This window comes from Papilio machaon, chromosome W (genome assembly GCF_912999745.1).
Source record: "Papilio machaon chromosome W, ilPapMach1.1, whole genome shotgun sequence".
NCBI lineage: Eukaryota > Metazoa > Arthropoda > Insecta > Lepidoptera > Papilionidae > Papilio > Papilio machaon.
In genome coordinates, this window is record NC_060015.1 from 7,100,802 (window position 1) to 7,117,224 (window position 16,423).

Consider the following 16,423-nt stretch of genomic DNA (forward strand, 5'->3'; position numbering starts at 1 on the left):
TTCACCGCCTCCACATACCATATCTTATAAAAAAACAGTCTTCACTAAACCCAGAACTCCGCCTAAACACAGTAAAGGTTTTGATCATGTAGCTCATGAATCTCTTGTAAGGGACTACAATATGCCAGAGCCTTCTAATGGATGTGCATTACCATCATCCCCTAAGGCAAACTCACAACAGACAATAGCAGAGTTACTTACTACATTAATCAATTTACTTTCTCAACCAAATTTATCTATACCGTCCCACGCTGCTAATTTAACTCATAATTACACTGACATTAATAAGGGCCAACATGGAGAGGTTAGTTCAATGGAACTGCCGCAGTATGATAAACAAAAAGCATGAAATAATACATATTATAAATACTTTTCATCCTTTTATTTTTTCTCTATCTGAAACCTGGTTAAAGCCAGATTATGTGTTCAGAATTCCTGGTTATTCATGTTTAAGAGAAGACAGGACTGATGGGTATGGTGGTGTGTGCCTACTCATCAGAAATTCGAGCACCTTTTCTTCTTTCCCTCTTCCTTCCCACAGTGATAGCTTTTCTATCATTGCAGCTATTGTTGATAATATCTGCTTTGTCTCTATTTATGTTCCTCATCCCTCCTTACAAATCTTCAATGAAATCAAAAACTTAATTTCCGTTCTTCCGCAGCCCTTCATGATTCTGGGTGATTTTAACTCTCATCACACATCTTGGGGAAGTTCAGTTTCTAATAGTTATGGCCATGTATTATTGGATATCTTAGACATGTATAATCTGTGCATTTTAAACTCGGGTTCTCCGACTCGCCTCACAAAGCCTGGTGAAGCAATTAGTGCCATTGACCTGTCCATCTGTACTCCTAATTTAGCATCTTCTCTATCTTGGTCTACTTTGTGCTCCACTTACAATAGTGATCACTATCCCATACTTATTTCATTTCCCTGTAAAAAAAAGAGTAAAACTATTATTCAAAAATCTCGTCTTAAACACAAAATCATAGACTCTAAATGGAGTCAATATACTTCAGAAGAGAAAATTAATAATTGCTCAGAGGTTAATGTCACTGATAATAATCATTTCAAAGCTATTTTGTTAGAATCGGCTGATAAAGTTTTTCCAAAGAAAAATCCGCGTAGCAATAAATTGTCATCTCCACCATGGTGGGATGAAGAATGTACCACTGCTATAAAAAAACGCAAGGCAGCTGAGCATAATTATCGCAATAATATGTCTATGGATAACTACGAGGCGCTAATGACTGTAATGAAAGAGGTTAAAAAACTTTAAAAAAAAAAGAAATTTGAGGGATGGAGGAAATTTTGTAGTACTTTATCACCTGAAACACATGCTACTGTCATTTGGCGAAATATCAAAAGATTTAGATCAGCTGTCAATCCTTCTAACGCGTTACTTCCTATAGAATTAGCTGATCAATTCCTTGACCACTTGGTTCCTCCGTCGGCTCCACTTAAAGTTCATATCCATTCTCCTATACAAAATAAGTCCGATGCCCCTTCCTCTCTAAATCTACCTTTCACTTTAGCTGAGTTAAAAGGCGTATTAAATCACGTCAAAGACAGTGCTCCTGGAGAAGATGGGATTCCATATTCCTTTTTATCTCACCTTGGCGAAAATGGACTAAATCACTTTTTAAATCTAATAAATAAAACTCTTTTAACAGGTGACATTCCATCATCTTGGCTAAGTCAAATAGTGTTACCATTTTTAAAACCGTCTAAGCTACAATTTGATATCAAATCTTATCGTCCAATAGTTTTGTCATCGACAATCACAAAAGTTCTTGAACATTTAATTAAAAATAGGCTTGAATGGTATATAGAAAATAATGAACATCTATCCCAAAGTCAATTTGGATTTCGAAAAGGTAAAAGTGTGAGTGACAATTTAGGCATATTAATAACGGACATTCGTAATGCTATCTCAGATAAAAAGTCAGTAGTAGCCGCTTTCTTGGACATTAATTCGGCTTATGATAATGTTCTATTACATATTTTAAAAAGTAAATTAGACAAATTAAAGGTTCCTTATTTTTTAACTAATTTAATTGTAAATCTTCTTTCGGAGAGGAAAATTATTTTAGATATTGGCGAGTCTTACATGCCCAGTAGGCTGGTTTGGAGGGGCTTACCACAAGGGTCTGTTTTGAGTCCTTTATTGTACAATATTTATACATACGACCTAGAAGGTTCAATCGGAGACTCAGTTAGTTTATTACAATATGCCGATGACTTGGTTATTTATGCCTCTGATATGTCTATTGGTACTGCTGAACAACATATTTCCTCCTCTTTGTCTTCTCTAAAAATCTGGATGGATGGTAATGGCCTAGATCTGTCCCCCTCAAAAAGTACCGTAGTACTTTTCACTAAATCTCGAACTCCTCCCCTACTTACTATAACATATGATGGCGATATATTACCCGTTAAAAATCAAGTAAAATTCTTGGGAGTTATTCTTGATTCAAAACTAACAGGTCAACCACACTGCGAATTTGTAGTTGGTAAATGTGAGCGAAACTTGAACATGTTGAGATGTCTTAGGGGCGTTTGGTGGGGTGCTCACCCGGCCACACTGAGGTTGGTGTATAATGCTGTCATTAGAAGTGTACTGGACTTTGGAACCTTTTTCTTAGATCCAGGCAATGTAGCTGGGTTTAAAAAATTAGATGTCATTCAGACGAAAGCGTTGAGAATTGTAGCCGGGGCAATGAAATCTAGTCCCGTTAATGCTTTACAAATAGAATGTTGTGACCCCCCTTTAAAATTAAGACGACAATATCTATCTGATAGGTTTATTTTTAAAATCGTCCAGTTCCATAATCATCCCCTAATTTCCAAACTGGAGTATCTTTCTCAAAAATTACCCTCTTCACATAAACCTTTACCTTGTCTTGTTAAAAGTTTCTTAAAATTCAAACAACTACAAGCGCCAACGCATTCTTTTCGTGTACTTCCCCTATTTAGTTCTCCTTATGACTCTCTTCTTCTTTATCCGGATATTTGTTTCTCTCTTGGTATTAAGAAATCTGATTTCAATGCTAATATAAATTTTAATTACAATGTCAATAGTAAATGGCCTAACTGGCATCAAATTTATACAGATGCATCTAAACACTCCACTGGGTGTGTTGGTGTTGGATTGTATCATAAACAGTACAATATAGTTCAGAAAATTAAATTACCTCCAGAATCGTCTGTCTTTACCGGTGAATGTTTTGGACTACTAAAAGCTCTTGAATATGTGCTTTGTTTCAAACTCAAAAAAACCGTTATATTCACTGATTCCTTAAGCGCATTACAGAGCTTAGCAAAATTTTCTCTAAAACTTAACCCTTTTTTTCATGTAATATTTGAATGTAAGAGAAAGTTGTTGCATTGTCAATTACACAACTATTTAGTATCATTTTGTTGGATACCTAGTCACTGCGGCATATCTGGAAATATAAAGGCTGACAGTTTGGCCAACAGTGCTACTGCGACTGGTGACGTATACCCGTATAAGAATTTTGGACATGATCTTACTGCTTTACCTGGCATATATCTCCACAATTCGTGGAATATAGGTTGGGAAGAGAGCGGCCGGATCAAGGGTCGTTTCTTGTATAATATACAGTCTTCCGTTCCCAGGAAGCCATGGTTTGCTAAATTGTCATTTGGTAAAACCGCCACTTCTACTATAATTCGAATGCGTCTGGGACATAACAGTCTTCCGGTTCATTTACACAAACTTGGCATCGTAAGTAGTACCGCCTGTGAGTGTGGTGAGAGCTATTCTGACCTGAACCATGTTTTCTTTTCTTGCCCTAAATATGACCATTCTTTCGTATATACTTCTTTAGTATCTCTTTCCGTTCCTCTTCCTACCAACATTTCCTTACTTCTTAGAGATTTTAATCCCCGTGTATATAATATTATAAATAGGTTTATTGTAAATAATAACATTAAAATTTAATTTAATTTTCTTTTTCCCCTTATAAAATTATTCTGATCCTTTAGTAAACTCAATTCGATTTTAATTATTTATTTTATTTCGCGATAAGTTTCCTACGTTTTTTGATACGCATAGTCTGTAAATGAGTAAAATGGCGAATCAAAAAATCATTCCACCTGACGTTGGCTAAATGCACAAACCGTGCCAAAGCCAAAAATAAAAAGAAGAAGAAGAAATGACAGAATAATCTGTTGACCAATAAGAGACCAGGTGAGCTGACCAATCAGGGAAGTGGTCATGAATTATCGGGCCGTGCAATATCACCCCCGTACCGTTAATGTACAGCCAAATAATTCGTGTATAAGTAAAGCACGGCCTAATATTCCGTGACCAGTGGTCGCCAATTATCAGGTCGTACATTATCGTGGCTGTACAATATCGGTACGGTCTGGATAATGTACAGCCACGATAATGCACGACCTGATAATGTACGGCCCAATAATTCATGTACAAACAAACCTTTGTTTGTACATGAATTATTGGGCCGTGCATTATCGGGTCGTACAATATACGGACTCTATTAGTTATTACGACCGGTCGTTTTTGCTAATAAATTCAAGAATTTACAACGCTCCCCCGAATCTCCGTAATTCATCGAGTTGAGCCTCTGCTCCTTGGGTTTACGTCGAGTGTTTTCATCAAGCTAGTGAGTGTTTGTACTAGTATACCGAGACAGAGACTCTTTTAAGCCAGTTAAGTGCTCCTGAGTGACTACCATGTCAAGTAAACGTTGTTGTGTTCCTCAGTGTGCAGAAATCGAAGGTACGTACGAACCAGACGGTTACATACCGGACACCAAATCAGTATCTGAATAACGTTAAATTGATAAGACATGTATAGGTTCTGTTTTGGTCTCCTGTTGTAACGCTTATTGTCCGTGAATGTAAACTGCCGTACAGAAACGTAATAGTACGTTGTGGGTTGGATTTGGAATCTTTAGAAATTTGGCGGAGTAAGGTGTTTTAATTGGTAGAGATTTGGTCCCTGATTATAATAATACAACTCACATTAAAAGGTAATGCACTGTTATCGAAAAAATAAATAAAAACTATTATAACCTAAAATGCGTAAAACATGGAAAAATTACTGTGAAAGCTGGATAGCATACAGAATTTTGTGTAAGTGTGACAATATAAGATATGTGAATATTTATGGAGAAGAGAAATTATAAGGAATAAAAGAGATCCTTTTGAGGAATTAATAAAAAAAAATTATGCTTACAGACAATAAAGAAATGATTATAATATACTGTTTTATTTCTGAATTGTTTAAAACTGCCCAGAAATACTTGAACACTCAGAAATAATTTCAGTTGTAATAGGTTAGAAGGTTGTGGCGGGAGCGAAGGCAACCTGATTTTATAGATAAGATATCTGATCTGATCGAATCTGTACTAAAATTAAACCAGCACGTCCCGACTTCACATAGTCTTGTCTGCCCTATTCCTAGAGTATTTTTGTAAAGTCATTGGCACGGAGGGAGAGCAGCCCCTGCCCGCCGTAGAAAATCGCAGGCACCTGTGCGAGCCATAGTGGCTGAGGCTGGTCACTGCAGGTGGCCAATGTGCCAAAGCTGTAGAGGTGAGCATGGGTGCCTGTGATTTGCTACGAAAGGGCGAAGGGGCTGCACTTCCCGTAGCGCCGTAGCCGTTATAGAAGTAACTTTGAGTCAATATTCCTGTGTAAAAAAGTGAGGTTATGATTTTACAAAAAAATACATTACTCATAAACTATACTTTTCCGCAACGAGAGGTAGAAGGGCTTTCCCTGATAGGGCACACTCCTGCTACCCTCTTCTCCCCTCCTGCTGGAGACGATAAATGTTACTTTCAGGTTAGGTCTATGGGATTTTCTTTTTGATTTTTCTCAAGAACAGTGTATTACCTTTTAATGGGAGTAGTGTCGGGAGTAAGGGACGCTTCCCCCTTCCCCTCCCCTCAACCCCTGCCCCCTCCTCCTGCCAAACGATTCTAAATTTCAACCTACGTTATTAACATAAAATTATATTTAATGAAAAATAGTTTTAATAATTTTATTGATGTGTTTCTATGTCATCATAGGTAACACAAGTTTTTCTTCTGTAAATGTAACGTTTAAACTCCTTTTTTGCAGATTCTCAGAGAGTACTTCATTGGTTTCCAAACCCTGAAAAAGACATTGCTCGTTTCCGAACATGGGTTCATGCTATTGGTGGAGAGATTTTGAGTCTGAGTAATGAAAATATTTATAAACTTCGTCGAGTATGTCATGCTCATTTCGAAGAGAAATATTGTTGCCGTAACAACAGAATTTCTAACATAGCCGTACCAACATTACTTATGCCAGGTAGGTGCACTATGTAGCTATACCGTTAGTTGTACTACATAGATTTACCAGCCCACACATAATTTAGAAGTACATATAGAATAATATATAAGTATTAAATAGTAAGCATATTTATTTGAATGTGCATACAAAATTGGTTTTGACTGATGAAATCAAAACCAATTGTGACAGCAAAATCAGTCAAAACTATTTTTCATCAATAAAAACAGTTTAGAAATATTATACTATCCCATGCTGAATTTATTAGGTGGGTAGGTTTTTATTGTAACCTGTCTAGAAACTTTTATTTTGTACATACATAGTTATTAAAGATAACTCAAATGTTTTAATAGAATAAATACATTTTAACTTAATCATGGTTTTGACTAAAACCAGTCCAAAGCTTTTTTGACCAGAAGAGATTTGACTGTAACATAATTATATATATAATTTGTTTAATTCAATTAATAATATAACCACATTAGTAGCTTAATAAGCTTTTGTATGTGTGTCTTAAGGGTTATGTTATTGCCATTTCTGAACATAATTAAAATTAAATTAAAAAAGTGTGTTATACATTTACTATAATTTGGCATTTTATGTGTCGAAAGTTTCATTACAATTGGCCTGTACCTTTTCAAAATATTAGAATTGGAATTTTGAATGGAAGACAATATTTGTTACTCATAAGATTTGGATAAATACGGGCGAGATTCATATGTTACTTATTATTGTATTTGATTTAATATGTATATACACTGGAATATTCCAGTGTCTATTTTGCACTTGTAGTGTGACAATTGTACCACAGTGACTGGAATAATGCTTAGCCAAAGCAGGTGCTAATTAATAATTATGTATTTATAAGGCTTCAGGTTGCTTTTCTTATTTTTTCACTTTTCACTTTTGTTTTACGATAAGCAGGATAGCCTGACCTGATTTAAAAAGCATTTGGAGCAAATTTTATTAACAGACATGTCACCTTTGTGTGAAGTAATTATTTCAATGTTATGGTCTTCCTGCAAATTGGCATTTATCTTTTATACATATTTACTGCTACATACAGTATGCCACAGCAACACAAATTCACTTATAACAATTATTCTTGTTTCAGGATCACTATCTCTACCAAAATCCCGAAAACCATTAAAAGAAAAAGAAAAACCATTACAAGGTTGGTTCATATATAATCAAGTTTTTCTCTACTACCAGTTTGCTAATTTCAATATTATTATGATTTTTGCTGCTTAATAATATTGTTATACCCGTTGTTTTTCTTTTATGTCAGTTCATCAACTAAATCACATTATTCATCTTACAATGTTATCAACAACATAAAGGTATACTACCTACTGTACCTTTTTATTAACATATAAACTTAATGAATCTTTTGTATTCCAGCCACTGTTGAACTAGATGCAACTGTTGAAAATCTTGGAGTACAAGAATGCACACTACAGGATAAATATGGTGAGTGTCCTTTACTTAAATTTTATAGAAAAAATCTTTATGTTGCACACTACAACTCCTAGGAACCAAGCTCTGGTGAAACTCTGGGCCACAGCTAGTATGATTTAAGATTGCAGAAAGAAAATTTCAAGGAAGTTGTATTAATACACTCATGATAATATCTACAAGTTTTTTTTTTTAATTTGTTAATTACTGGGTTCTATTCACATATCTGAAAATGTAGTTTTTGTTCTTGTCAAAATCGAGGGGACAGCTCCTAGACAATTTTTCTCTCTTTCTCATAGTTTCGGTTTTCAACAATAACAAAATCTTTCTAATTGTTATTTATCATATTTGATCATGTACAGGTTCATGATATTATTTATCATCAAATATAAATTGTTCACTTCAATTGTTAAACTTCAGATACTATGATTAAATAATTTGTATTTTAATATAATAATAATGCCTAACTTGGCTTGTTTTCTAATAGCTTAATTTTATTTGCAGCATTTCCAAACACTACTAAAAAAGTATTGAATCGTATAAAATTGACCAAAAAAGAGCATAATTTATACCAAAAATTGGTAAAAATGAGAATTAAATTGTCAAAATGCCGGAACAGAGCGCCGAAGCAATCATTACAATTAAAAGAAGCCAAAAATTTTATGAAGAGTAGCACAACTTTATAGCTACTGTTAACAATTTGCCAAGTGCTGCTAAAGTTTTAACTATGTTACAGTTCAGAGAGTATAAAAAGAAAGAAAAAGGGAGAAGATTTTCTACTGAAGAAAAAATATTAGCTTTGGCAATGCTGAAGCAAAGCCCCAAAGGCCTTCCCAGCAAATACTGACAACATTTTTGAACCAGGCCAATATAAAGCCTGGTATTAACAATAATGTCTTTGCTCAACTTAAATCAAGAGGAAACAAAATGAAGCCGGCAGACAAACTCTGCATATTAATGTTTGATGAAATGTCACTAAAAGCTATTACATACATACAATGAAAGAAAAGATTTGGTGGTAGGTTTTGTTAATAATGGACGCGAGACAAAACCTGAATTTGCAGACCATGCACAGGTTTTTATGATCAGGGGTCTCATAAGGAAATATAAACAACCTGTTGCTTATACATTTGCACAGGCGGCCACTAAAGGCCCAGAGCTGGCTTTGCAAATTAAAACAATAATTGAAAACTTGCAAGAAACCGGCTTCAATGTAGTGGCTACAGTATGTGACCAAGGCACTAATAATAGAAATGCCTTAAATCTTCTCTTAAATGAAACCAGGGTACATATGCTTAGAAGTGGACAAGAAGTTAGAGAAGAGACGAAATTAATAATAATTAATGATCCCCCACATTTGTTAAAAGGTATACGAAATCTTATCTTTTAGAGAAGAATTTAAGGTATACAAGTGATAATATAGAAAAGATTGCTAAATGGGATCACATTAAACAATTACATGAAGAAAATCCTGCATATAAAGGAATCCGATTAGTGCCCAAATTGTCTGACAGTCATGTTGATCCGATGAGAACGAAAATGAAAGTTAAATTTGCCAGCCAAGTGTTTAGTAGAACTGTGTCTTCCACTATGGGATACCTTGCAGGTAAGATCAGGAATGTGATGTTATTATGTTATGATTATTTTCTGTATGTATTTTTGGCACAATGCATTTTAAATAATTCAATTCAAATTTTTTTTTATAGTATAAGGGTGACAAACAAGCACACGGTCCACCTGATGTTAAGTGGTTGCTGTGACCCATAGACATCTACATCTATCATTTGCCTCTTTTCCAGTAAAAAGGGTCTCCGGTTCTCTACACTCACCATACGAACACAGCAGCATTAAGCTGGTATTCTATGAGAGCGTGGTCCTTCCCTGGTCGAGCCGACCCATTCATGCTATAACTATGATATTAATTTAGCTGCAGCATGGCTCATGTATAAAAATAAATTACTATTAAAATCACCTGCCTTCAGTTAATCAGTAATTTAAATACAATTTTATACATATAAAGTGTACATTAAATTATTATTATTTTACAGATAACGGAATCCTCCCAGCGGAATGCAAGGAGACTGCAGATGTCCTGCTTTTTTTTGACAATTTATTTGTACACCTAATTCAAAACACCATGAATTTTGGACGGAATCAAAAAAAGTTTTAAAGTCCATGAAATTTATCACAGATAAAAACAAAGTTGCAAGTAAGTGTTCCTACTATTAATAATTGGGTATGGACACTGGAAGGCATAGAAACATTAGTTAAAATATTAGCTATTGACCACAACATTACGTCTTTATGGATGCGGGGCCATAAGAAGTCATGGGTGCCGTAACACAAATCCAACGCCAGCAGGGTTCGAATGGGCGTTAACAACCTTATTGGTCAATAACCTGTCCAGTGTCCATGCCCCTGGACAACCCCTGCAAATTGTGAAGAAGACCAATGCACTGCACTACATGCCCTCATTGTTACAAAGAATAGAGAAGCTGCGACGACTTACACCGTTAGAGGAAAAAAGTCAGCCCCAAATAATGGGGCCCCTACAATATATTTCGGGATATTTTTTAAAAAAAACGAAAAATAAAATATTTAGGTCCTGCGAAATTTGTAAGGGTAATCTCTATAGCGAAATTGAAAATGATTTTATTAGAACAAGAGAATTTGCCAATCGTCGTTGGCTTTCCAGCCCTAGCCCAGATTTTTTAACATGCATATCTAACATGCAAGATATTATATATAAAATACTAGCTGTGCCCGCGACTTCGTCCGCGTGAAGTACTGTTTTCGTTGAGCATTTTTTTTAAGGATTATTATTTTACTTGACCGACGTGCTATGCGTTGATGTATGGATGTAGACATAGAGATAGGTGTGCCGCGACCGCACCAAATGTAGGTGTTTGGTCTCTACCTATCCCTCTGGGTTACGGGCGTGAATTTAGTTGTTGTTGTTGAGGTATTTTATTTAAACTTATAAAAAATTACATCAAAACAAATGGAACTTACAAAATATTCATTTACTCTTATGCAAATTTTCATCCCCTATTCCCATATTATTGCAACATTAAGGGTAAAACTTTTACAAACTTTAAATGACCTATTTATTAATATCAAATTAGCAGCCTAAAAAAGTTAGAAGTTAGAAGCTTATTCTAACTGTAAAAATGACGATACGTCCATACAAATTTTCACCCCTACTTTTACCCCCTTACAAACCCTCTTTCACGTTAAAAATTAATATTTGTCCTTTCTCAGGCTCTAAGCTAAATATCAGTAAGTATAATAGTAAAACATATTAAACAAAACATTCATTAAAACCTCACATATTGCGAAACAAATTTTCATCCCCTATTGTTATTTAGCACCCTTACGGGTAAAATTTTTACAAAAATCGAAATTCTTACTTATTTATACCAAATTAGCAGCATTAGAAAGAAGTTTCAAGCTTCTTACTGTAAAAATTACTTTACTTCCATACAAATTACCACCCCCACATTCAACCCCTTACAACCCTTTTTTCGCGTTAAAAAGTAGTCTTTGTTCTTTCTCGGGCTCTAAACTAAATATCGGTAAGGGTAACAGCAAAACATATTAAATAAAACATTCACCTAAACCTCACATATTCCCAAACAAATTTTCATCTCCTATTGTTATTTAGCACCCTTCAGGGTAAAATTTTTACAGAAATTGAATTTCATATTTATTTATATCAAATTAGCAGCCGTAGACAGAAGTTTCATGCTTCTAACTGTAAAAATGACGATACTTCCATACAAATTACCACCCCTACTTTCAACCCCTTACAACCCTTTTTTCGCGTTAAAAAATAGACTATGTTCTTTCTGAGGCCCTAGACAAAATATTCGTAAGGGTAACAGCAAAACATTCACCAAAGTCTAAAATATTCCCAAACAAAATTTCATCCCCTACAGTTATTTAGCACCCTTGAGGGTAACATTTTTACAAAAATTTTATTTCATATTTATTTCTATCAAATTAGCAGCCTTAGAAAGAAATTTCAAGCTTCTAACTGTTAAAATGACAATACTTCCATACAAATTACCACCCCCACTTATAACCCCTTACAACCCTGTTTTCGCGTTAAAAAGTAGCCTATGTTATTTCTGAGGCTCTAGAATATCTGTGTACCAAATTTCATTTAAATCGGTTCAGTAAACAATAGTAGGCGACACTTCCATACAAACTTTCACCCCCCCTTTCAACCCCTTACAACCCCTTTTTCGCATTAAAATATAGCCTATGTCCATCCTCAGGCTCTAGACTATCTGTGTACCAAATTTCATTTAAATCGGTTCAGTAGTTTTGGCGTGAAAGCGAGACAGACAGACAGACAGACAGACAGAGTTACTTTCACATTTATAATATTAGTAAGGATTAAATAATAATTTTAAAAAAAAAGCTCTCAGGGAATACATAAAAACAATTATTCTTTTATTTTTAGATTTTAATTTTTTAACATGCTCTGATCATAAAGATAAATTAATAGAATTTTTAATTAATTTAGTATGTCGATTTTTTATATTTACATATTGTAAAAATATAAATAAAATATTATCTGGCAAAAAAGATATTGACAGTGACGAGGACGTAATGCAGTGCAAAGCAAAAAAGTATTTTAAAAGATGTTTTAAGAGAAAAAATTGACATTATCTTAATAATGCATTGTGCCAACAATGCATTATTAAAATAATGTCTAAATAAAATAAAACTGGTCACGTATTAGAAAACATAACTATAAAATGTTTTATTATGACCTACTACGACGACTATTATACCAATGCAAAATAAATTATTAAGATTATAATATGGGTTTTATTTTCTGCAGCCTTAAGTAATCCCTTAATTTATTCATATGCGTTAGTCTATGAGTAAATTACGGGGTTAATAAAAATAAATTAACTGAATTTATAATAAAAACCTGCCTGAAAGCAGAAATGGTGGTAGACGTATAGCTATTTATATAATTATATATATAGCAGGAAAGTTGTATGTTTGTAATTACAGATGGCGTCAACAATCGCTTTCCTTCTGAACCCGTTGAGTAAAGCCTCTATTCCTATATATAAGAAAGTACTCTGTGCTCTGATCAAACTCAAAGTTTGAACAAAACTGGCAAGTGGCAACGGTTATTTCGATATTTGTTTCTGTCTGGTCTATGGTTAAGTCAAAACATCATAGACAAAACTTAAACATTGATCACAGATATTTAAGATAGCTTTAACTTTTGCTTTTTTTAATTACAGCGACATCTAACGTTTCTTCATATTAACTTTTTCGACAGCGCCATCTGTACATAAGTTTTGTAATTATTGATCCTTACACTTTTTGTTTAGTACTAAGATTGTGCACCCTGCTGGTTACTGCCTAGCCTTACACGGAAAAACGAGAGACGCTATCGCTTAGACGAAACGATCGAACGTTTCGTTTTTAGTTTTTTACTGCCTAACCCCGCTGCGGGGTTAGGCAGTAAAAAACAAAAACGAAACGAAAGCGACTGTCGTTCGATTGTGATTGGTTGAGAGACTGACGTCTGACGTCACGCGTTAAAACCGTAGGCAGTAACACGCACGAAAGACGAAAGACGAAGCGTCGTCTATCGTTTTTCGACCAATTCCTTTGAAATTCTTAGGCAGTAACACGAAATGACATTTCCAATCGTTTTAAAAGCGACACGATCGTTCGTTTTTGAGACGATCGTCAAAGGTGTCTCGTTTTGCCGCGAAGTCAACCGAATCAACTTTAGTTAAATATCATAAACTATTATTAAATATTAAATAAAACTTCTAAGGTGAGAAATCAATTTGGTATTATGTTATAAATGATTTGTTAGTTGAATAAAGTAAACAATTTATGATTAGGCATATTATAGATATGTCTCGCATGTGGACCGCCTTGATGTTAGAAGCTGCAGATGCCGAAGCTAAAAAGATGTCTCGGCAGCGTATGCTTCTACAAAGATTAAAGAATCGCGAACGGTTACTCCAAAAAATTCCGGAGTGGCAGTTTAGAGCTCATTACAGGCTGAATAAGGAAGAGTTCCACTCGTTGTGTGACGAGCTCAGGCACAATACCAGTTTAAAAGGTTCGAAAACAACTTCACTGGAACTTAAGGTAAATTGATTTTTATGATATATGTTTTTTTTTAATATATGTGTGTTAAAAGGTGATTATGTATTTAATATGATTAATGTTAACTTTAGTCACTTTGAGTCTTATACTGACACAATTATTATATTTTAGGTGCTGACAGCATTGAGCTTTTATGCCATGGGTTCATATCAGAAAGGTGTTGCTAATGAGGTACATATGAATCAAAAAAGTGTAAGTCGGTGTATCAGAGAGGTGACAAAAGCTCTGAATGAGATTACAAATAAATGGATACAATTCTCACAAACAAGCACACAAAGAACTAAAATTAAACAAGGGTAGGGGTTACTATATATAACTTCTGTCATTTTATTTTTATTACCTTGAGCACATACAACTATACTTACAAATATTATTTTACAGATTTTATACTAAGTTTAATTTTCCTGGTGTAATTGGTGCCATTGATTGCACCCATGTGGCCATAGTTCGTCCAGCTGCAGATGTACCTTGTTTTTATTACAGAAAAGGCTTTCATTTTCTTAATGTCCAAATAGTATGAACCTTTTTATGTTTGTTATAATAATTATAAGATAAATTAAAGATTAATCTCAATTAAATATTTTAGGTATGTGACAGTGATCTCAGAATCACTAATGTTAATGCCAAGTTTGGTGGTGCAAGTCACAACAGTCATATCTGGGCAAGTAGCAGACTGCAAAGCCATATGGAGGCTCTGCAACTATCTGGCAAGTCAGTTTGGTTGTTGGGTAATTGTATTTTTAGTAGAAAAATATTCAACAGGTGATGTTCTATGTTAAATATTATTTGTAACTTTAATATTACTTATAACATTTTAGGTGACAGTGGTTACCCTCAAAGGATCTACCTTATGACACCTATTCTGAATGCAGAACCAGGATCTAGAGGAGAGAACTACACTAGAGTGCATGTCAAGGCCCGAAACTGCATAGAAAGGGCATTTGGTTAAATATAGATTTTGATATTTGTTAGGTCAGCGTATCCTTTATTATCACCCTGATTATGCAGCAGAAATTGTTATTGCACGTGTGGTACTGCATAACATGCTCATAGATTCAAGAGGAACTCCTACAGATGATGCAGAAGTACTTTTGTCCACTGCTCTTACACAACCAACTGTTGTTGAAAACGGGCTGGATGTGATTGTGGGGCGGGCTGTTAGGAATAGACTAATTATTGGCAGTTTTTAGTTTGGTTGAAGAAGCCCACACAATAATGTCTAAAAGTGTATTTTTAAGAAGAAATATGATGAAGATGAATGTTTTACAAATTAAAAATAAACTTTATTTATATACAATTATTTTTTATTTCAATATTCACTTAAACATTAATTACACAAGTTACAACCAAAACCAATGTAAATGTTACATGTTTTTGCATTTGAGACTGCATCTCAAAGCATAAGCATTACATTAATAAGCCAGTGAGTGAGGGTCCTGGATGCCATTTCCCTCTCCTTTGAACTGATGATGGGGCAGCTATACTCTTGAAGAGGAGGCAACATATATATCATTTTGTTCATCATCTGAAATATCATGATAAAGTTAGTAAATATTAATGTTTAAACTGTATATAATAAGATAAAACTAAACATTAAATTGTATCAATTGATTTTAGTTAATTTATTTTACCCAAATGATTAAACAGAAACATGGGCAAATAAATTGAGGTAGGTACTAATTAAATATTTTTCTATTAATACAGTTACCAACTGAAGAATAGATTTGCATATCTGTTTTCTAAATGAAATAACAGGATTGTAATAAATTACTGTCAGTGATCTGCTCCAAAATTTGTATTTGGATAGATGGTTCCTCAACTGGAGGCTCCTCATTTGACTGTTCCTCTACTGGTAGTCCTAAAATATAAAGTTTGGGTGATGAAATGTGATATTCGTAGCTAGGAAAATGGCAACTACAAAACTATTGTTATTAAATACATTAAATACATGATTCAATAGCAAGGGCACTTGCAAAGAATAAGTAAAATAAAAAAGGATGTGTCTGCCAGCATAACAAACATGCTTCAGAATGAATGTCTTGTTTTATGTTTACAATCATTATTACATTAGAACCAACCTTGATCCATTGCTCCATAGACTTGTCAGGATCACTACCTGCCTTACCCAGCAACATCTTTAATAGTTGGCAAAGTTCCTGGCGCCTCACTCTTCCCTGCGGGGTGTTTACCATTTTAAATACGTTATTGACGTACCTTTCCATAAATTCCACCATTATGGCGATTTGCTCATTGCTTGCGTTTTAAGAATTCATTTTACAAAACGTAAATTGAAACACAAACACTTCACTAAACTTTTGTATTTTTACCGCGAGAATATTTGACCTTTATACGTCAAATTCAAATGACACAATGTTGATCGTCAAGTATAGACAATAATTTGTTTTTTTTGACGATTCACCTTCGTCTACACGAAAGCGACTGTCGTCTGTTACTGCCTAGCCTTACACGGAAAAACGAGAGACGCTATCGCTTAGACGAAACGAT

General features: G+C 34.4%; 2 protein-coding genes and 1 long non-coding RNA gene across 6 annotated transcripts; 2 read left to right on the forward strand and 1 right to left on the reverse strand.

Moving 5' to 3' along the window:
• The first annotated feature begins 4,720 nt into the window (after window positions 1–4,720).
• On the forward strand, window positions 4,721–8,132 carry LOC123723040. The gene is made up of 5 exons (XM_045685580.1): window positions 4,721–4,766; window positions 6,116–6,328; window positions 7,422–7,481; window positions 7,709–7,777; window positions 8,125–8,132. Exons 1-5 carry the CDS (start codon window positions 4,721–4,723, stop codon window positions 8,130–8,132), a joined length of 396 nt encoding a protein of 131 aa, XP_045541536.1.
• Window positions 8,133–13,246: 5,114 nt separating this feature from the next.
• Window positions 13,247–15,204, forward strand: LOC123723251 (putative nuclease HARBI1). Of its 4 annotated transcripts, none has more exons than XM_045685826.1 (6): window positions 13,247–13,577; window positions 13,659–13,900; window positions 14,030–14,214; window positions 14,300–14,432; window positions 14,505–14,646; window positions 14,737–15,204. In XM_045685826.1, exons 2-6 carry the CDS (start codon window positions 13,661–13,663, stop codon window positions 14,865–14,867), a joined length of 831 nt encoding a protein of 276 aa, XP_045541782.1. In that variant the 5' UTR covers window positions 13,247–13,577; window positions 13,659–13,660; the 3' UTR covers window positions 14,868–15,204. The 4 variants fall into 4 exon arrangements, with proteins under 4 accessions (XP_045541782.1, XP_045541783.1, XP_045541784.1 ...); XM_045685827.1 differs by having other exon boundaries at window positions 14,505–14,625; XM_045685828.1 differs by lacking the exon at window positions 14,300–14,432 and having other exon boundaries at window positions 14,737–15,201.
• Window positions 15,197–16,338, reverse strand: LOC123723252. Its single transcript, XR_006756700.1, has 3 exons — window positions 15,997–16,338; window positions 15,690–15,776; window positions 15,197–15,443 (listed from the first exon to the last, which is right to left on the reverse strand). It is a non-coding gene; the product is annotated as an uncharacterized LOC123723252 (long non-coding RNA).
• Window positions 16,339–16,423: the final 85 nt, after the last annotated feature.